Below are 20,054 nucleotides of genomic sequence, written 5' to 3' on the forward strand. Positions count from 1 at the left end.
CTATGGACTGGGACACATGATTTACCTTTTCCTGGTCTCCCCTTTCGTGGCTATAAAATAAGGCACTAATTCCCTCCTACAGGTGCCTGCCATATAGAAAATGCTTGATAAATATTTGCTAAACAAATCAATATCTGCTTTGCCCACTTTACGAGCCCTTATGAGGACCAAAAGAGTCATGTTTGTGACGGCCTCTTATACAAAGTATTTCTAGATGAAAGTTGTATTGATAAGTATTCCGTGCATTATAAATTACTGTCTGTTGTCCTCTGTTTGTGTAGAAATGTAGTGATGTGAATTTCAGTAACTGGAGAATGGCTCCCGAGTCTCTGTTTTAATTTTAATTTAAAAAATTACATTAGAAATGTCCTTCCTGTAGAATTTATAGCAGCGTTTATTTAACAGGTCTCAAGGGAAACTTTTAAGTGGCAAAGAATGAGGCCAGAAGCAAAATGAAACAGTGTCAGGTCTCCTAGTGACAGCCTCATCTCCAGAAGTGAATGCTGCACAGTAGATGCTTCTGTTTGACGGGCCACTGCTGATGTTGAGCATTTTCTGAATGGTGGCACCTGACCAGCTTTGATGACTTTTGAGAGTACACGTGCAACCTGGGGTGACAAGTCCGTGCAGTTTGGTGGGTCAACGGCAGGGCTGGGCGTGAGTGCGTGGGCCTGGCCCTGCTGGCTCGGTCCCCGTGGGATCCCCAGCCAGTTGTCCGCATCTCCAAGCCTCAGCCTCTGTATCTGGAACAGGGACATAACCTTTCTACCTTTCTAATCACATCTTAAAGGGCTAATCCACGTGAGACACTTCTAAGGCAAGCCCTCGGGATGTGGTGGTCAGAATGAATAAACTGAGCTTCGTTACTTAGACCCAGAAGGGTCCTAACAGCATCCCCGTGGCCCGAGAGGTAAAAGGACCAAACTCTTCTCCTGCCTGTGTCTCTGGTACGACCTTCCTCACGGCCCTCTCTGCCATCCCTCCTGCACCTGTTCTTATGTGTACCAGCAAGTTCTTAGTCGAGAACAACGGAAAACCAGCTCTGGATCTGTTAAGCAAAAAAAGATATTGCTGGAAGGCTCTTCAGGGGCTCACAGGATCCCTGGAAAGACAGGAGCATGGAGCACTCAGAAGAAAGGTGAAAACAAGGTAGGCTGAGCAGCCAGATCCATGATGAAAGTCATGTCACAGAACCGTTCTGGAAAAGACACTGCCACCCAGACACTGGATGTTGATGCCACCCAGGCACCAGTACCTCTGCTGCCCCTGAGAACCGGCTGTTGGCTGCTGCCACCATTGCCCGGAAAGAATTATCCCCATCCCTCTTCTTTTAAGTATAAACTCTTAATGAAGTACAATATGCATAAGGAAAAGTAGGCAAATAAGTGTATAGCTCAGGGAATGTTCACAAAATGAAGACACTGAATAACCACCATCCCCAGTGAAGAAATAAAAGGTGATCAGCCCCTCAGGAGGCCCCTCAGATTACTGTTCCTCCAAGGGTAACTGCTGTCTTGACTTCTCATCCCAGAGCTTAGTTTTGCCTGTTATTCTACTTTCTGCAAGTGGAATCTCACAGTAAGTTCTTTTTGTGTCTGGCTTCCGCTCACCATTAAACAGAGGGTGCCAAAAAAATGTATACACATTTTAAGAAAGGAAAAAACTATTAAAATTGTAATACACAATGCTGGGGGTGCCAAAAAAATGTATATTATGTACATGACTTGTATTCATCTTTTGTTATCGGTAATACATATTGAGTATTACAATTTTAATACAGTTTTTTTCCTTTCTTAAAATGTGTATACATTTTTTTGGCACCCTCTGTATATACTGATAACAAAAGATGAATACAAGTCATGTGTATACATTTTTTTTGGCACTTCCAGTATTTGTGAGGTTCTTCCAGGTTATTAGGTGTGATTCTAATGCATTTATTCTCATTGTTGTATAATATTCCCTCATATGGATAAACCACCAACTGGATAAACCACCATTTGTTGATCCATTGTAGTGTGGATGGACATGTGGGTTGATTTCAGTTTTGGGCTATTAGGGAGGGGGCTGCAGACATTCCAGCATATATCTTTTGGTAGCTACAGCTACACATCCCATGTACAGAGATGGGAAGTCTGTAGGAGTGGAATTACTGGGTCACGGGGCATATTACTGTTTACTGATGACTGATGAGGTTGGGCACGTTTTTCATGAGTTCATTAGCCCTCTGGATATCGTCTTTTGTGAAGTGCTTGTTAACGTCTTTTACTGATTTTTAAATTGGGTGGTTGGCCTCTTTCTTACCAATTTTAGGAGTTCTTTATATTTTCTTGGTACAAGTTCTTTGTTGGGTTTACTTATTGTGACTGTCTCTCTGTCAGTGGCTTGCATTTTCTGAGCACACTTTTTTTTTTACATGTCTCGATCTAGATTTTAAAACCTCTGCAAATGCGTGGGGTTGGCCTGCGCATGCCCTGATTGCCAGGGGTCCTGAACAGCAAACATCAAACCTTATTTGCAGCCACAGGTGTCCATTCCGAGGTGGTGTTGCCTCTGGGGAGGTGCCTCGGCCAGGGCTCAGCCACGCACAGCAGAAACGACTCTGGCTGAGGTTAGCAGAAAGGCTGTGCTCCCAGGGTGAGGCAGCTTCCGACCCCCTGGGAGGCTGAGGAGCATCTGGAGTCTGAGAGGCAGGAGTTTCTGGGTCCCCAGACTCCGACGACCGCTGTTGTGATGGGCAGACTGCTGACGCTACCCCAGGGAGCCATGGAATTGGTAGGTAAGCTGCTGGCTGCAAAAGCATTCTCCTCTGTCACAGTTCCTGCCAGTGCAATGGATACCTCTTGTCCTGCTCGCTCCCCTCTTAACTCGCTTCCGCATTTAGGTCTTGTGTGAATGTGTGTCACTGGCAGAACCTGAATCCTTGGAATCTTTGCTGTGGGTCACTCTCAGCTCTCCGAGCTCTGTGGTATAAGAAGAGGGAAAAGTCCGAGCAGGACGGGCAGCTCTGGGGCAGGGCTGCTCCAGTAACGAGAGGAGCCGTGTGGGGGCCGCAGGGGCTGAGTTCTGGGTGGGGACTGTGTGGAGGGGTGAAGTGGAGCCCCATGAGTGGCATGCCGGAACAAACCAGCTCAGCGGCGTGCGAGGTTCTAGAAGGTCATTCCTCCACTCGTCTGTTGAGCCATCATATTAGTGTCCTAAGGGCTGTTGTAATAAAGCACCATAAACTGGTTGTGTGAAAACAACAGAAATTTATTGTCTTGCAGTTCGGGAGGCTAGACACCCAAAATCAAGGTGTGAGTAGGCCTGTGCTGTCTCTAAAGGTGCTGGAGGAGAATCTCTCCTAGGCCTTCCTAGCTTCTGGGGTTGGCCGGTAATCTGTGGTGTTGCTTGGTTTGGAGATGCATCACTCCAATCTCGGCCTCTGTTGTCACATGGCCGTCTTCTCCCTGTGTGTCTCTGTGTCTCTCTTCCTCTTCTTATCAGGACAGCTGTCATATTGAGTTAGGGCTCACCCTAATGGCCTCATCTTAACTTGATTATTTCTTCAAAGACTCTATTTCTAAATCAGGTCACGTTCACAGATACTGGGGCTTAGGACTTCAGCATATCTTCCTGAGGACACTGTTTAATTCACAACACTCATCATCAATCCAGGCCATGGCTGGAACCCTCTTCTTCGGCTGCTCTAGGTTGGCTGGGCCCTCCTCCTAGCGTCTGCCAGGGCAGAATCCCCTCATGGTTTGAGACTCTGCGCCAGTGTACCACCTTGATCGCTCTGGGGCAGAAAGGGTCATTCTGTCTCCTGAGCTCCCACCACCGGCAGCTTCTTCTTCCATTTGGTGTTGGTTTTTGAAGCCAGTTTTTCAATGACAATTGATATGTATGTAACATAGAACATACTATATGTGTGTAACATACATACAGAAAAGTAAGTGAACTATGAGTATAGCTCAATGAGTTTTCATAAAGCAAACACCCCCTTTATTTTGAATTTATTTCCCTCTGTTTATTCAATAGCAGCTGGCAATTTATAGGCCTCTTTTACAAGGTGAATCGTTCTTTGAGGCCAGAAAATGTGTCTTATTTATCTTTACATCTACCCCCTCTCCAGTTTCTAACACAATTCCTTTGTAGAGTAGATCGTGGGAAGTACTTGCTGCATTAGAATTTGGAGATTGGAGGGGAACTTACCAAGTGAATCAGAGTCAGCTTGAGCTGGCATTGAATGAAAGTCACACGCAGGCTGAGTGCTGTGCTCCAGATGAATGGCTCGTGTCTTTCCGTGTGTCTGGGTTCAAATTTGCTGCCCTGTCAATTTTATTCTTGCCCGTGAACATTTTGGGGAAGGTTCGCTAGAAAACATAGCCCAAGGCAAGGATGAAAGAGCCGACACTTTGCTTGGCAGCTGCAGTTCCAGGGCGGTGAGGCAGACACAGGAAGTGAAGCAGAGGGAAGATAAAAGTAACTAAGCAGTTCAGTGCATTACTTGTCGGGTGTTGCTTCTCAGTGAGCTGCAGAGAGACACAGCCTGCAGGTCGGACGCATGGACTTATCCAGAAGATATGCGAGGAGAAAACGCACCTCTGAGCAGTCCGCAGAGGGAAGAACGGAGAGGGACTTCATCTGCGCCATTGGCTTCCATCTCCCGCTTCCCACTGTGGCCTTTGATGCAAGTCCAGAAGTGGAGGGATGACTGGGCGAGGCTGAGACACCCACCGAGAGACAGAGAAGGAGGCTGTCGAGTGAATCTGAGAAGGTGCACAAGGTTTGTGTCCAATACTCTCCACACCTTGCGCTACTCAGGTCTGCTCGTGCCCTCCCACACTGCAATGTGGGGCCCTCCATTCTCCTGAGAAAACAAAGGTGTCTCTACCCCGTCCCTGGAACGAGAGGTGCAAGTCCCCGTCAGTGACAGAGCCCCCTTCCTGGTGGCCAGCTGGGGTCGCCGGGGGGACTGAAGCAAGAAGGTTGCGCAACAAGCTCCTTCTCTGCTGCTGTGGCCGGTCCTGACACTGTAATGGATATTCACTGTCTTCCTTCTTCCTTGAAGGTGACCCGTTTGAGATCATCTTCACTCTGCCTTAGCACGTTGGCTGGTCTGGGACGTTTGCCCCGAGGGGTGTGAGTTCCTTCTTTCCTTGCCCATTAACAGCCATTACCAGACGTGGAAGTATTAAGAGATGACCGAGGAAATCCCCTGGGCTCTAGCCAGATGTTCTCCCATCCCCAGATGTGGCACTAACCTACCTCCTCCTGGCAGTTAGCCTCAGTGACCCCAGCAGTATCGTCCCTCCCTTCTTGATCTGTTCGTCACTGGTGCGAGGAGCCAAAGGTGGCCAGTGGTACAGTCCATTTCCAGCTCAGTGGAGCCTCATGGTGTCACATTCTCCCCTCGCCCTGGAACTAAAACCTCTAAGCCAGCTGAGCCCAAGTGTATGGGACTGGGAAGCACAAACTCTGCAAGGGATTACTGTGTGTGGCCGTGAGCCGGGCCGCTCCTGGCCCCATCTGCTGCGGTTATATGGGACGTGGCAACAGAATCAGTGGTGAGTTCTCGGCATACTGCATACCGGAGGGCAGAAGCTCAAGCCCCTAAGACATTTCTCCATTCGATGCCTCAGCTGAGCCTTCCATAGGCCAGTCCATTGTTCTGTTAGACTGGCTGCTCCTGAGTGATGGCAGGGTTCATGGGGACACCAGTGAATTCCACAGTCAGGAGACATTGGTGCACCCTCTTGGCTGAAATGGGAGATTTGGTCCGAGACTGTGTTGTATGGGAATCCAGGCCAGCAGATGAGGATTCAGTAACTGTGGACTGTGGAGCTGCTGGAGGCAACCCCATTAGCAGGAAACTCGTGGATTCCAGTAAGGACAAGTTGCTTACCCCACCGAGCTGGAAGGGATCTGATCTATAATAGTTAGTGGCTGTCTTGTTCTTGCCAAGAATGGGCCATCCCATGGAGGTTCAGTGTTGGTCGCTCCTGCCGGCCGGTTGGGCACTCAGTGGGGCAGTAGAATGAGCCATGGGGATAGAGAGACAAAAAGGGAAAAAAAAGCCAGTGAAGGATGCAAAGTGATGTGGTACTTTAACAGGCCACCACCTCTTCACAGCAAACTGCAAGGGTTACAGAGGCCACTCATGTTCTTTGGGCTCATGGATTTCTCCAGAAGGTTTGTGAGGATAAACCATACGTTGGAGAGGTTCACAGAAGGGATAAATGAGGCATACCTACCTGCCTGCTTCTCATCCATTTCTTCCTTCTCAGTGGTCATTGTTCAATCTGTGAGGCTGCAAAAACCCAGCCTCGTGGTGGGCATTCAGGAAACCAGATCCTATACTCTGAGTTTCAGCACTTCGCCCAAGTCAAGAAATGGAGGGGTGTCAGGACAAATGGGGGACCAAAAGAGGGGATGGAGGAGATGGTGAGGGAACTCTGAGCTTGTGCCCAGTACAGGTGGGTTAGTCACTAGCCATAGTGCTACATTCACTATTACAGCTTAATTGGTGCTCAGGAAGTTCTACATTAAGTATCACAGGCTTCCAAGTTCTGACGGTTGATGTCACACTCTTGTCTCCGGTAAGGACATTGGCCATCAGAACTGCTCGGTATCATTTGGTTGAGAGTTGGTGTGACTCATGTAGAAGGATATTAGTTATGGCAGCCTCTCTTGCAGTTAAGTTTTACTTCACGTGTTCCATCTTTGGTTTCTACTTGTTCTAAATATGCAACATATCCACCAAATGTAAAGTAATGCCTCAAAACTTGTCTCCTTTAAAAATGGCAGAAGATATTAACATGTGATCACGTATGCTGACCATGAGCTCTGATACAACGGGGAGGCCCATAAGACAAACCGGGAGGCCTTATTTGTCCTACGATAGTGAGGCCCGCAAAGCAGCACAGGGCTCAGTGAAAATAGGTGGTTCTGGGTGGTTGTGTACCTCCAAAGGCCCCTAGGGAGAGGCGTTGCCACTGCAGCTTGCAGGGCTCAGGTCCACAGTGTGACATGAGTGGGGCTTGAACTTTTCCACTATCTGGGCTGTTGAGGGGCTCTGGAAGGTCAACCCTCAGAGAGAGTATTACTTCAGCCAGGACTCACAATGGGAGAAACAGAACCTTTTATATTCAACATGGACAAGTGTGCCACTCCCAAACACAACCTGAATTTTAAGATATGTCCCTGGATTTTAGGCCATTTCAGGACTGAATTGGAAGCCATTGAAATTTTTAACCATTAAGTTAACAGGACAAAAAACATCACTTTGGCTACTGGTAGAAAATGGATTGACCACAGAACATCTAACTGAAAGAAAAAAGAGCAGAGCTAAATTCCAAGACAAGCAGATGCATTGGACCATGGTCATGTTAAGGTGTCTTTCATACCCAAATTCATGTATGCCTCTATAGAAGTTCTTCCAAATAACACAGAAAGGTGAAACTGAAAAGTTAATCTCCTCAAGTCCTTAAATGAAAAGTAACTACAATGAGTTAAAGTTCAATTTAGATTTGAGTGCTGGGTAGATGATAAAGCTTATCTGATATATTTTCGTTTTTGGAAATTCTTTTGTTATTTTTTCATATCTACCTGTTCTTGTTTCATTTTTACTACTTTTATTTTATAAATTATTGTTCCTTTTATTGGATGTTATTCCTTCTTCTTTGAGAATCCTAAGCCTATTTATATTATTATTTTTTCATATTGTTCTGATAGTTCTATTCTAACCGGAATGATTCATCCTCTGAGCGTTGACTCTATTAACTTATTTATTAGCACTGGTTTTATTCCAGGGTTTTGAATTTTGGTTTTCAGGCTCGTCTTGACTGGGAGATTCTCCCTCCCTCCCTGAGCCTCACCCACCTCTACTCTTCTTGGCCTAGTCATCTTCAAAGGTGCGTCCACCTTGCCCCCTGGAGAGCCACGTCCAGAACCAGGCTTTATGACGCGGGCTGGGGGCTTCTGTCCTTCACCGACATTGGGAATATCTCCAGCCCAGTCACTGAGCCTCGGGGCAAGTGATTCAGGTTCTGGCCACAGACTTCATATCAGCTATGACCCTGGGCAGAGGGTGATGGCAGCATTAAATTTTATTTTTACTTTGAAATAACTTAGACCTACAGAAAAGTTGCAAATACAGTACAGAGATACATATACTCTTCACCTAATTTCCCCTAAGGTTGGCATCTTATCAAAGTATAATTATCGACACCAGGAAATTAACATTATTCTAATACTAGAAACTAAACTTCAAACTTTATTTGTATTTTACAAGTTTTTCCACCAATGTCTTTTTTTCTACTTTATAATCCAATCCAAGATCTCACATTGCATTTAGTGATTTTCTAGTTCCACAATTCCATCTAATCTTATTAAGGAAGATCTGTCCCTTTTCCCCATTTATGTATTCCTTCAGTTATTTTCTTATATCAGTATGGACTCATAGGTATTTATTTTGATGAAAATAACGGGTTGTAAGCCAATACAGTAGCCACTGAATAACTTCCAGCCCAGCTCCGATTTCACGCACTGGCCTGGCTTCCATCTCCCACCTTGCACGAGGCACTTTTATTCTCCATTTTCCATAGGAACTTGTGGAACTCTTGATCTCCTCTGCTTCTTTCCTGACTTGAGGCCCAGGAGGACCAGTGTTTCAGTTTTGGGATAAAAGTCTACATCCTTATGTGGCTTGCAAGGTACTACATTTGATCCCTGCTTGATTTTCTGGCTTCATTTTTTTCTCGTCCACTTTCTTGTTCTCAGTGCGCCAGCCCCTTTTTTCTATTCTTTGAAAGCTATAAACTCCTCCTTGCCTCCGAGTCTTTGCCTCGGCTTTTCCCTCTGCCTAGAATGTCACCCCCCTCTTCTTTTTGAGCTAAGCCATAGTGTCATTTTTAGTTTTGATGCTATTTAACACCTGAACAATCTAGCCTGAAATGTCCTTAAATGTAAAACAGCAGGCTTCCAACGGGTACGCCCAGCTTTGCTAGTTTTGTAAATTAGACTGCGTTTCCTTCCAGTGGAAGATGTCGGCGCCTAAGAGTTGGACCTTTCTTCAGGTATATACCACATCATCTTCTCTAAGGAATGTAACCAAAGCAGTCGGGAATCGGAAGGCAGCAGCTGCTCTAATGAAAGATGAATGCCTTATTGAGTGTCAAGTCATTTGACTTTAGAACTGGTAGGAGAATGAAGAAAATGACAGATGATGACAGCTAGGGAAAATAAATGAGCATTAACGGGCAGCAGAATTGCCAAATGGGCCCCAGCCACTGGCAGTGTTACATGCTGATATGGCCCCCAAACCCTCCTTTACCGGGAAATGGAGTGGTACCCGGGGGCCCCCTTGCTCTTCCTTTTCCCACACCCTCTGTGGAAAGAGATTCGGTGTGTCCTGGCGTTCTGAATTTCTTTCGAGTGTCTATGGGAGAGTGACTTAAGCAGTCATGATAATTGGATCTCAGTTTGCAGACACTGGTCACAGTTGGAAGTGGCCCACACTTTAGTCACCTCTGCTTTCCTTTACTTGGGTACCATTGGCTCCATAATCTTGGAACCAGCAAAGGGTGTCCCTTGTCATGAGGTGGCATGTGATAGCCCAACCATTGCCTTCATCTCATTCGTTGTAGGACCAGAGGAGAATGGTGGCATTGTTGCTCTGTGGATCTTGGTTCCCAGGTCACTCCTGGCAGGGGGTGCCTCCACGTCCACCCCTTGGGGTTCTGTGTGTCTAATACCAGTGTTAGTGGCAGGTTCCCACCCTGCTCCATCTCTGTGGTCCTGAGACTTAGTGGAAAGGGTCTGGGATGGAGTTAGAGGTCTGAGCTGCCTAGCAGAACCCCGGGCAGTCACCATTTTCCATTTCTTGGTGTCGGCAAGGGCTCTGACACCAGCAGGCATGCCCTACATGTGGCACTGATGCAGGCCCTCCTCCTTCTGCCACTCTCCCCACTGAGTGCTTCTCCACCAAGCCCCTACCAGTCAATCCCTAGAGGCATCATCTCCAGCTCTGACTCCAGGGCCTCTCCCAGCTGCACGGGTCTGAGATTCGGAGGAGTTTCCCTGAGGCTTTCTTCAGTCTGGAGCTATTGAGTTTGGGAGCCTCAACCCATACCTTCTCTTGCATCCTACAGAACTCAGGGTGAAATGGCCCACACCTGCCGTGGCACCATCAACCTGTCCACCACGCACTTTGACACGGAGGATTCTTGCGGTATCATACTGACCAGTGGGGCAAGGACCTACCACCTCAAGGCCAGCTCGGAGGTGGAGCGGCAGCAGTGGATCACCGCCCTGGAGCTGGCCAAGGCCAAGGCTGTCCGCATGATGAACAGCCATTCAGGTAGCGAGTGCTTGGCACCGTGGGTGTACGTGCAGTGTCGTGGGTCCGGAAAGAGTGGGAGTTGAACGCATTTGGGGGCGGTGGTGACCAGGAGACCCAGGCTAGTCCAGACCAGTCCTGGAAGGTTGAGGTTTGTGTTTGCCCTTCCCACTCAGCTCCGTGTGTCCTCAGCAGTGAGATGCTTACGTGGTCAAGATGGTGGCCAGTTCTTGAGATGGAAATGTTTGTGGTTGGCGGGCCTGTGTGCCCCTTTCTTTGGAAGAGTCTGGTTCCTGGACTTGAGCAGACCCTCCAGATGCTGCAGTGGGTCCGTTCCACAAGCAGCAGCTGGGGATGGGAGTCCAAGGATTGTGAACCTACGCCTCAGGCCAGACTTTTTCCTGCGCCCGTTATGGAGATTGAAAACCATTTAGCTAGAGCTGCTGCTGCCTTTGCCAAGGTGGGAGGCAAGCTCCGATATCCTGAGCAAGACGTTTTCGGTTTTACTTTGGTACATTTTTATTTTTTTTAATTAAAGTTTATTGCAGTGATAATGGTTAGTAAAGTTACATGGGTTTTAGGTGTACAATTCTGTATTACATCATCTGTGTCTCACATTGTGTGGTCACCACCCAGAGTCTATTCCCCTTCCATCACCATTTACTTGGTCCCTTTTCCCCCTCATCTATCACCTCCCTCCTCACTTACCCTCTGATAACCACTAAACTATTGTCTGTGCCTATAAGTTTTTGTTTCATCATTTGTTTGTCTTGTTCCTTTGTTGCTTTCAGTTTTATATCCCACATATCAGTGAAATCATAGGGTTCTCGACTTTGTCTGACTTATTTCGCTTAGCATAATAATCTCAAGTTCCATCCATGTTGTTGTAATATATAATATCTTTATACGATTTATAAACCAATAGTTTCAAAAACAGATGGAGTGAATTCTGTCCTTGACTCTGTCCCCAGCTGCCCACCCTGCTCTCCCCCACAGAGGCAACCAGAACTACCAGTGTTTTGTGTCTTTACATATGTATTTAAATAGATACTTATTTTAAAATAAATCTAGTCCTCACCTTGATTTTTTTCCACTAGCCATATGTCTTAGAATCTTTCCTTCTCTATCAGTGCATAAAAAGCTTCCTCGTTGTTTTTACAACACTGCAGTATTTCGTTGTATGGATGTACCACAGTTTATTTAACCTATACTCTGCTGATGCTCACTTAGGTTGTTTATTTTGCTGTTCTGCAATGAATAACCTTCATGTGTGTACAAGTATGAATGAAGTGTATCTTCCAGGAAGTGGGGTTGCTGGGTCAGTGGGGGTGTGCATTTGTAATTATGAGAGATTGTCACCTGCCTTCCACAGGGTTATACCATTAGATGCCGGTAGCAGTCTGTCAGATGCCGCCTTCCCCAGGCTTGCCCACCCAGAGCCATAGCAGATGTTTCTGATGGGTGAAAACTGAGTCCGCACACACACACAGAGTGAGGATTAGGAAACTGCGATCCTTCTGGAGTTACAGGCGAAACGGTGTGTGTTTCCATAGACCTGTGTGTTTTTTTAGGAAGGCAGGACTCCAAGTGAGAACGAGTCACAGCCCCTGCTCTCCAGGATTATCTCACAGGCTAGCTGGGGAGACAGCGAGCCCGGTGGAAGGAGGTCTAGCAAAAAGCAGGACGAGAGGGGCTAGTGATGTGGGTTACCATGCTCCGTGCCCAGTCTCCCTGCCTTGGAGTCTCCCCTCGCATGGTTTCTCAATGCACATTGAAGGTCTGTGAGTATCAATTGGACCTTCTCTTTTAGTCTCACCCAAGCATGGGTCCTCCTCTCCCCCTGGCGGTGACTTCTTTTCTTGGGGTCTGTGCTCATGTGGCTCTGGTGTGTCAGCAGCGATGCTGAACTTGTCAAGGGGTCCCCAGGGTACCACTCCATTTCCTGGTGAAGGAGGGGTTTGGGGCCATATCAGCTGTGGACGGTGCTGAGATCCCCCAGCAGGACCTGTGGTCTCAGTTTGGGTGCCTATGGAAAGCCACTGTGCAGGGCTGGGCCCCCGGCAACCTCATTGGCTAAGCGTGGGAGCCCTGATGCTCGTGGAAGAACTGGCTTCCTCTTTCTAGCTTCTCCTGAGTACAATAAATAACAAATCGCTTCGTTTTCTAGGAACTTCCTGAAAAGAATGTAGCAGGTAGCATTAATTGGATTCATCATTCTGGAACCGTTTTCCTGGGATGGCCAGTGGGAGGGGTTTCTTGCCGCTGGGTGAAATTTCTTTAGCTGTTTGCTTTCCAAATTTGATAGAATGTTCTGTGGTTGCTGGCCCAAGGGTCATATCTGACCCTTGGCAAGTTGCCATATCTCTCTCGGGTCCCCAGTCTCTTCATCTGTACAAGGAATGGTTGGTCAGGCTTCTCCCTAAGCTTCAGTCCTACTCTGGGTCTTGGTCAAACCAGTGAACATTTCTGAGCTCCAGCTTTCCCATTTCTGGCTCGGCCGCTATGAGGATTGCGTGACAATACGTGGATAGAGTGTAGCGCTGTGGGTGCAACCCATTTCATTCATCCCGGCATGGCTGTCGGGGAGTGTGCCCCGGCGCTCATAAATCACCGCAGCTGGTGGCTCAGGAGCTAAAGCACTCAGGGTGTTTGAAAGGCGAAGGGAAAAAAATGCTTTCACTGTCTTGGGATGAACTACCTGCAGCAGCACGTATTTCCCCGAAATGTGGTGCAGCAGCCCCAGGGGGCTGTGCCTCTGGGAAGGCGACCCCCTCCTCTCCTGTCGGGGACACACCACTAGTGGGTGCAGAGAGATGGGCCATGGTCATCCTGGGGATGGGGCATGTGAGCAACTCCCAAAGGAGTGTCTGTATCAGTCAGGAGTCTGTGTGCTGGGACATTGGCCCTCCCTCTGCCAGCCCTGCCCACCTCTGGGCCCTCCCGGAGCCCAGGACCCGGTAGCACTCCTGGCGCCCACCTCTCAGCTGCACGCATCCTCCTCTGCTGCCTTCTGTAGTGACTGTCCCCTCAGGCACCTGAAATTTGGCCTTTTGAGATTTTTCCAGTTTTTGTATTTGTCACCTCAACTTGCCAGTTGCCTAAATGGGCAGAAGGGAGGAACACCTATTTCCAAGCCCCAAGAATTTTTGTTACATAAAAAAGTGACCCCAAGAGACCTCTGCGCTATATGTGTTCTTGTACATTAGCCTTTCAGAGGGAGTGAATGCTATTCATTCAACTCAAACTTCATGAATGAGGCGTGGCAGCTCCCACAGAGGTGAGAGTGGCTCACAGGTGAATTAGCATAGTGTAAGGTAGGAAGCTGTCACCACTGGGGTGGGTGCGGGGAGGAGAAGGATGTCGGAAGGCTGCTGTAGGAGGTGAGACCTGAGCTGGGCTTGGAGGGACAGAGGAGTCTGAAATATGGCGAGGAAGTGAGGAAGGAAGAAGTAAGATTGTCCAGGCAGTGGGAACGGCTGAGACCAAGGGCCAGTTGTGTTCAGGGCCTGTCGGGGTTTTCTATGGCCCAGGGCATCACTTGCATTCGAGCTGCAGTGTCCCTCAGCCTGGCAGTCACCAGAGGAGGTTCAAGACCAGCCTGGTGCGGGCAGCCTCCTTGCTTCCTCCCTCAAGGCTGAGGGGGCGGCCTGGGTACCACCTGGGCCTCCATCTGGCCAGGGGCACAGAGCTCCTGGTGGATGGAAGGGCTGGACAGGCTCGGTGTCCAGAGCACGGAAGCCTCCTGCCTGTCTCAGGAGGCCGGACCACCGTGGGTCAGTGGCAGCAGCCCCCACACAGAAAAATGACCTGCTTCTACTCAAGGACTCCTGCTGGGCTCACAACAGGACCAAGCAGCCTTTTAAGACAATTCTTTCTTATTTGTGGATTTTCAAGCCCTTTCGTTGTGTTATTAGAGAAATCCATGTAAGGAAGGGTGTGGACTTTTCTGTTGTTCTGAAGGGTCAGGACTGGATGATTTACTATTGAAGTGGCTTCTGAAGTGTGTGTGGGCTTTGCCTTTGGAAAGCTTTGTCTGGTGTCTGCAGCTGCCATCTGGTGGCTGGACTGAGGCCCTTCTGAGGGCATGCTGGGCCTGGTAGGGCTGGCTTCCGTAGGCGTTTTGCTCACTCACCTGTCTTTTGAAGATCCATGTGGGCTCATCTGAATGTGGCACATTCGGGGGGGAAAGAATGTAATCGGGAGAATGAGCTTTCATCTAGGCAGCCCTACCCCCCCGAGGGACAAGGGACCAAGGCCCAGGGACCAAGGCCCAGGGCTGTGCCCACCTCCACCATTTGCCTCCCCATGCCACTCATTCATCCAAATCTTGGAATCTTGGTGCCCCTGCTGGGATTGCTCCCCACCTGTCTTGCCTTCCAGGTCCACCGGGGCCCTTGGCCATGGAGCTTGTCCTTAAACCCTAGGCCTTGTCCCCTGGTCGGCACTCCCGTGCATCTTCAGTTGTGCCTTGACATGAAACACTGGCCCCCGGGGACAGCCTGACCTCACCAGGCCCTGTCAGCTTCCCCCACACAGCCAACCTCTACACCCTGGGGCTCTGGCTTGGTAATCTGAAAGTCAGACGCTGACTTTTCTGGCCACCCCAGCAGCTGCCCTCCCAGTTCCTTTCTAGACCTCTCTGGCTTTTCAGTAGCTGCCTTCTTTCTTATCCTTCCTCGCTTTGCCTGGCCCCATGTTTGTCGCTCAGTCCCTCCTGGGGAGGGTCTTCCTCCCTCGCCTGGTTGTCTAGCTTCCATCACACCCACATGTCCTCTACCTAACCGTGGGGCAGCACCGGAACCAGACAGTCCTGGGCTTGTATCCTGGTTGAGTCACTTATTAGCTGGGTCGCTTTGGCAAAGTCACTTGACCACTCTGTGCCTCAGTTTCTTCACTCTAAAGTATGGCTAGTGAGAAAGACCTCTTAGAGTTGTCAACAGGAATAAATTAAATTCTGTGACAAACTGCTCAGCATGGTGATGGAGCACGGTGGCTGCTCGGTTGGCGGCAGTGAGGCTGTTGACCTTCTGGTGATGACCCTTCAGTTCTGCACTTTCTGCCTTCAGGTAAGGGCCAAGGTACACATGCCACACAGCCAAGTTCTGAGGCCCCCCCCCTTTTCAGCTGTTCAGAGCAGCAGCCACTGAAACCCAGGACTTCTGCTGGGCCTCTGTCAGGGCCTGCGCCCTGGTGTGGGTCCCTGCCAGCTTCCTCTTCCATCTCCCGGTGGTTCTCGAAGTCCTTTCTCCTCTACATATCCTCACCACAGCCTCCCACCACTGCAGCAAAGGACCTTGCCTCCCCCTCACTCCTCAGAACAATTTTTTTCCCTTCCATTATTTTTCAGCCTGGACTCCGGAGACCCAGAAGTGAGCAGACAGAAAGAGTTCCAGGACAAGCCCTCTAGTTAAGGCTCAAGGAGCAGGAGGGTCTCCTGGCAGTGACAGTGGCAGCAGGGGCCCTGCAAATACCTAAAATCCTGAGGACCCCTCCTCTCCAATAGGAAAATCTGTGGTCCCAAGAGGGTAAGCTAATTCCTGTTGCATGTTTCTCTTTCTTCCCACCACTTGGTCCCAGATATGGATGCCGTGATGGGAAGTAGATAGCAGAGATGGATAAATAAAGCACAAATCTCAGGCCAGAGGACTGAAAAAGGAAGCCCTTAGGGAACTGGAAAATACCACGGTATCACAGAGAGAGAAGACCTTGGGAAAGTGACCTATAAAGTTGTTTATGAACTCCTGGATTTGCACGCAAGCTGCATGTGCGTGAATCAGATCCCAAACAGCATATTAAAGACTTTGAGAGCTGAACTAAAAGCTACATGGACACCCAGGTCTCAGTGGCCACTGGCTGGCACACATAAGGGAGAGAATAGCACTGCAAAACCTTTGAGCACAGAACTGACAGTGAAACCATCACCCAAAGAATGCTGGTCAGAACTTATGGCTTGAATCCAACTAGGTCAGTTGTCTGCTAAAATGAAAATATCAAATTACCAACATCAGGAATGAAAGAAGCAATTAACAATACAGATCCATAGTCAGAAAAGGATAAAGGAATACTACAACCAATTCTACCCACAAATTTGACAACTTAGATAAAGTAAATTAATTGCTCAAAAGTCATAAACTCTAAAATGCACCCAATATCAAATATATAACCTGAATAATCCGAGAATTATTAAAGAAGTTGCCTTCATAGTTTAAAACCTTCCAAAAAAGAAATCTCAGGCCCACGTGATTACATTGGTGAATTCCACCAAACATTTGAAAAAGGAACAAAATCCTTTCCACATAATCTCTTCCAGAAAATAGAAAGGGAGGGAACACTTCCCAGCTCATTTTATGAGGACAACATTGCCCTGTTACCAAACCAGACAAAGGTAGCCCAAGAAAATAAAACTTCAGACCAATATCTCTCATGAACACAGGTGAAGAAATCCTCAACAAAAAATTAGCAATTTGAATACAGCTTATAAATAGAATAATGTACCATTATCAAGTGGGGTTCATGCTAGGAGTTTAAAGTTGGTTCAATATTTGGAAATCAATCAATGGAATCACCATATTAATGGTCTAAATAAGAAAAACTACATGATAATATCAATTGATGCAGAAAAAGGCATTTGAAAAAATTTAATATCATTTATGGTGAAAACTCTTAGCAAACTGGGAACTCCTCTACCCGAAGGAATTCTTCCACCTGGTTAAGAGCATCTTCAAAAAACCGACATCATGCTTACTGGTGAAAGACTGAATGTATTCTCCCTAAGATCAGTAACAAGTCAAGGATGTTCATTCTCACAACTCATATTCATCCTCATACTGGAAGTCCTAGCCAGTATAAACTAATAAAGCAAGAAAAAGCAATCAAAGGCATTCATATGACAAGGAATAAACAAAACTACCCCTATTTGCAAGTGATGATGGCTGTGTAGAAGAGCCTAAGAAATCTACAAAAATACTCTTAGAATAAGTGAGTTTAGCAAGGTCACAGGATATAAGATCAGTACACAAAAGTCAATGATATTTCTATGTATTAGTAGTGAGTAATTGAAAACCAAAAAATAACAAATATATATATAATATATAATATATAATACATAATATATAATATATATATATTATATATTATATATATATACAATGCCCCCCTTGAAATACTTAGGTATAAATATCACAAAACATATATAATATTTTTATACTGAAAACTATAAAATGCCAATGAAAGAAAAGACCTGAATAGCTGGAGACGCGTACGATGCTCATGGATCATAAGATTCAACAGAGTAAAGATATCAGTTCTCCTCAAATTGATCAATAGTTAATGCAATTCCAATAAAAATCCCATCAAGACATTTTTTAATATAGAAAACTTGTTATAAATTTATACTGAAAGACAAATGAACTAGAATGGCTGAAGCAATTTTGAAAAAGGAATAAAGTTGGAGTAATTACTCAGTTTTAAGACTATAAAGAAACTATCATGAAAACAGTATGGTGTGGGCGGATGGGTGGCTCAGTTGGTTAAAGCACGCGCTCTGATTCCCACATGGGCCAGCGAGCTGCACCCTCCGCAACTAGAATGAAGTCAATTGAGCTGCCGCTCAGCTCCTGAGTGACCAGATGGCTCAGTTGGTTGGAGGGTGGGCTTTCAACCACAAGGTTGCCATTTCGATTCCTCGACTTCCGCAAGGGATGGTGGGCTCCGCCTCCTGTAACTAAGATTGAACACAGCACCTTGAGCTGAGCTGCCTCTGAGCTCCCGGATGGCTCAGTTGGTTGGAGTGCAGGCTCAACCACAAGGTTTCTGGTCAACAGGCAACTGGACCTGGAGCTGAGCTGCACCCTCCACAACTAAGATTGAAAGGACAACAACTTGATTAGGAAAAGTACTGGAAGTACACACTGTTGCCCAATAAAGTCCTGTCCCCTACCCCCCCCCCAAAAAAAAATCTTTAAAAACAGAAAAAAAGAAAGTTTTCAAAAAAACAAAACAGTATTGTAGTGGCAAAAAGACAAGACACATAGATTAATAGAACAGAATAGAGTCCAGAAATGGACGCAATGACAAATATGGTCATTTGGATTTTGACAAAGGTGCAAAAGCAATTAAGCTGAAAAAGGATGGTCTTTTCAACAAGTAATGTTGGAACAATTGGACATCTATATGTTAAAAGAAAATATTTGCAAACCACTTGTTTGACAAAGGACTAGTATCTAGAATATATAAAGAATTCTCAAAAGACAAACAATCTATAAAATATGCAAAAAAGGGGTGGCCAGTTAGCTCAGTTGGTTAGAGCACGGTGCTGTTAACAGCAAGGTTGCCGGTTCGATCCCTGCATGGGTCACTGTGAGCTGCGCCCTCCACAACTACGTTGAAGCAACTACTTGACTTGGAGCTGATTGGTCCTGGAAACACACCAGGACCAATGAATAAAATGAAAGTTTAAAAAAATCATATTTAAAAAAAAGATATGCAAAAAAAATGAACAGATATTTCATGGAAGAGAAGATACAGGTGATAGATAAGTACATGAAAAAGTGTTCATTATCATTAGTTATTAGAGAAATGCAAATTAAGAACCGTATGAGATATTACTCCACATATATTAGAACAGATAAAATAAAAAATAGTGATAGTATTTAATGCAGGTGAGGATCTGTCATATGTTGCTGGTGGAAATATAAAATGGTACAGCCACTCTGGCAGTTTCTTACAAAACTAAATGTGCAATTACCACATGACCCAGCAATTACACCCCTGCACATTTATCCCAGAGAAGTGGAAATTTACATTCACACAAAAACCTGTAAACAGATGTTCATAACAGCATTATTTTGAAGAGCAAAGTATTGGAAACTACCCCAATGTCCTTCAGTGGGAAATGTTGAACAAGCCTTAGCTAAGAGCTTGTCCTGGAACTCTTTCTGTCTGCTCTCTCCTGGGTCTCCTGAACAAACCCTGGTAAACCATACAATGGAGTATACAATGGAGTACTATTCAACAATAGCAATGAATGAACAATTGGATGAATCTCAAAGGCATTATGCTAAGTGAAAGAAGCCATTCTTTTTTAAAATATTCGTTTCAGGTGTACAAAACAATGCAATAGTTAGACGTTTACACCCCTCACAAAGTGATAACCCCTCTCCCACAATCTATTGCCCCTCTGACATCGTATATATCTATTACAATTCCATTGACTCTATTCCCTATGCTGTACTCCTTATCCCATGCCTATATATATATATATATACATATACATATATATATATATAAAATTATAGTTGACATACAATATTATTCAGTCTCTCTCACTTATATGATGTGGAATCTAAAGAACTCAATAAATGAGCAAAGTAAACAGAAACAGTCTCAGATATAGAGAAAAAACTGCTGGTTGCTAAATGGGAGGGAGTTGGGGATGAGGGAGGAAGGGAGGGGATTAGAAAGCACAAATTGGTAACCACAGTATTGCCACAGGGATATAAAAGACAGTTTGGGGAATATAATCAATAAAGTTGTAAAAATTTTGAAGGGTGTCAGATGGGCACATGTCTTATTAGGGAGAACATTTCATGAACGGTATAGATGCTTGACCACTGCACTGTACACCTAAATAAACCGTTCTTAAAACAGTTGTATGAGTCCCTTTATATGACATTCTGGAAAAGGCAAAAGCTATAGAGATGAAGAACAGATCAGTGGTTGCCAGGGGTGAGGGGTG

The 20,054-nt window shown here is 46.3% G+C and overlaps 1 protein-coding gene across 4 annotated transcripts in view; it reads left to right on the forward strand.

Moving 5' to 3' along the window:
- OSBP2 (oxysterol binding protein 2) overlaps positions 1-20,054 on the forward strand; it is a 159,192-nt gene that overhangs the window by 19,915 nt on the left and 119,223 nt on the right. For 2 of the 4 annotated variants that reach the window (XM_033098269.1, XM_033098270.1), the window contains exons 2-3: positions 4,508-4,765; positions 10,131-10,339. In XM_033098269.1, the coding sequence (XP_032954160.1) occupies positions 4,508-4,765; positions 10,131-10,339 (467 nt within the window). The remainder of the gene's footprint in view (positions 1-4,507; positions 4,766-10,130; positions 10,340-20,054) is intronic. The other 2 variants (XM_033098271.1, XM_033098272.1) reach the window with 1 other exon arrangement.

This window comes from Rhinolophus ferrumequinum, chromosome 25 (genome assembly GCF_004115265.2).
Source record: "Rhinolophus ferrumequinum isolate MPI-CBG mRhiFer1 chromosome 25, mRhiFer1_v1.p, whole genome shotgun sequence".
NCBI classification, from domain to species: domain Eukaryota; kingdom Metazoa; phylum Chordata; class Mammalia; order Chiroptera; family Rhinolophidae; genus Rhinolophus; species Rhinolophus ferrumequinum.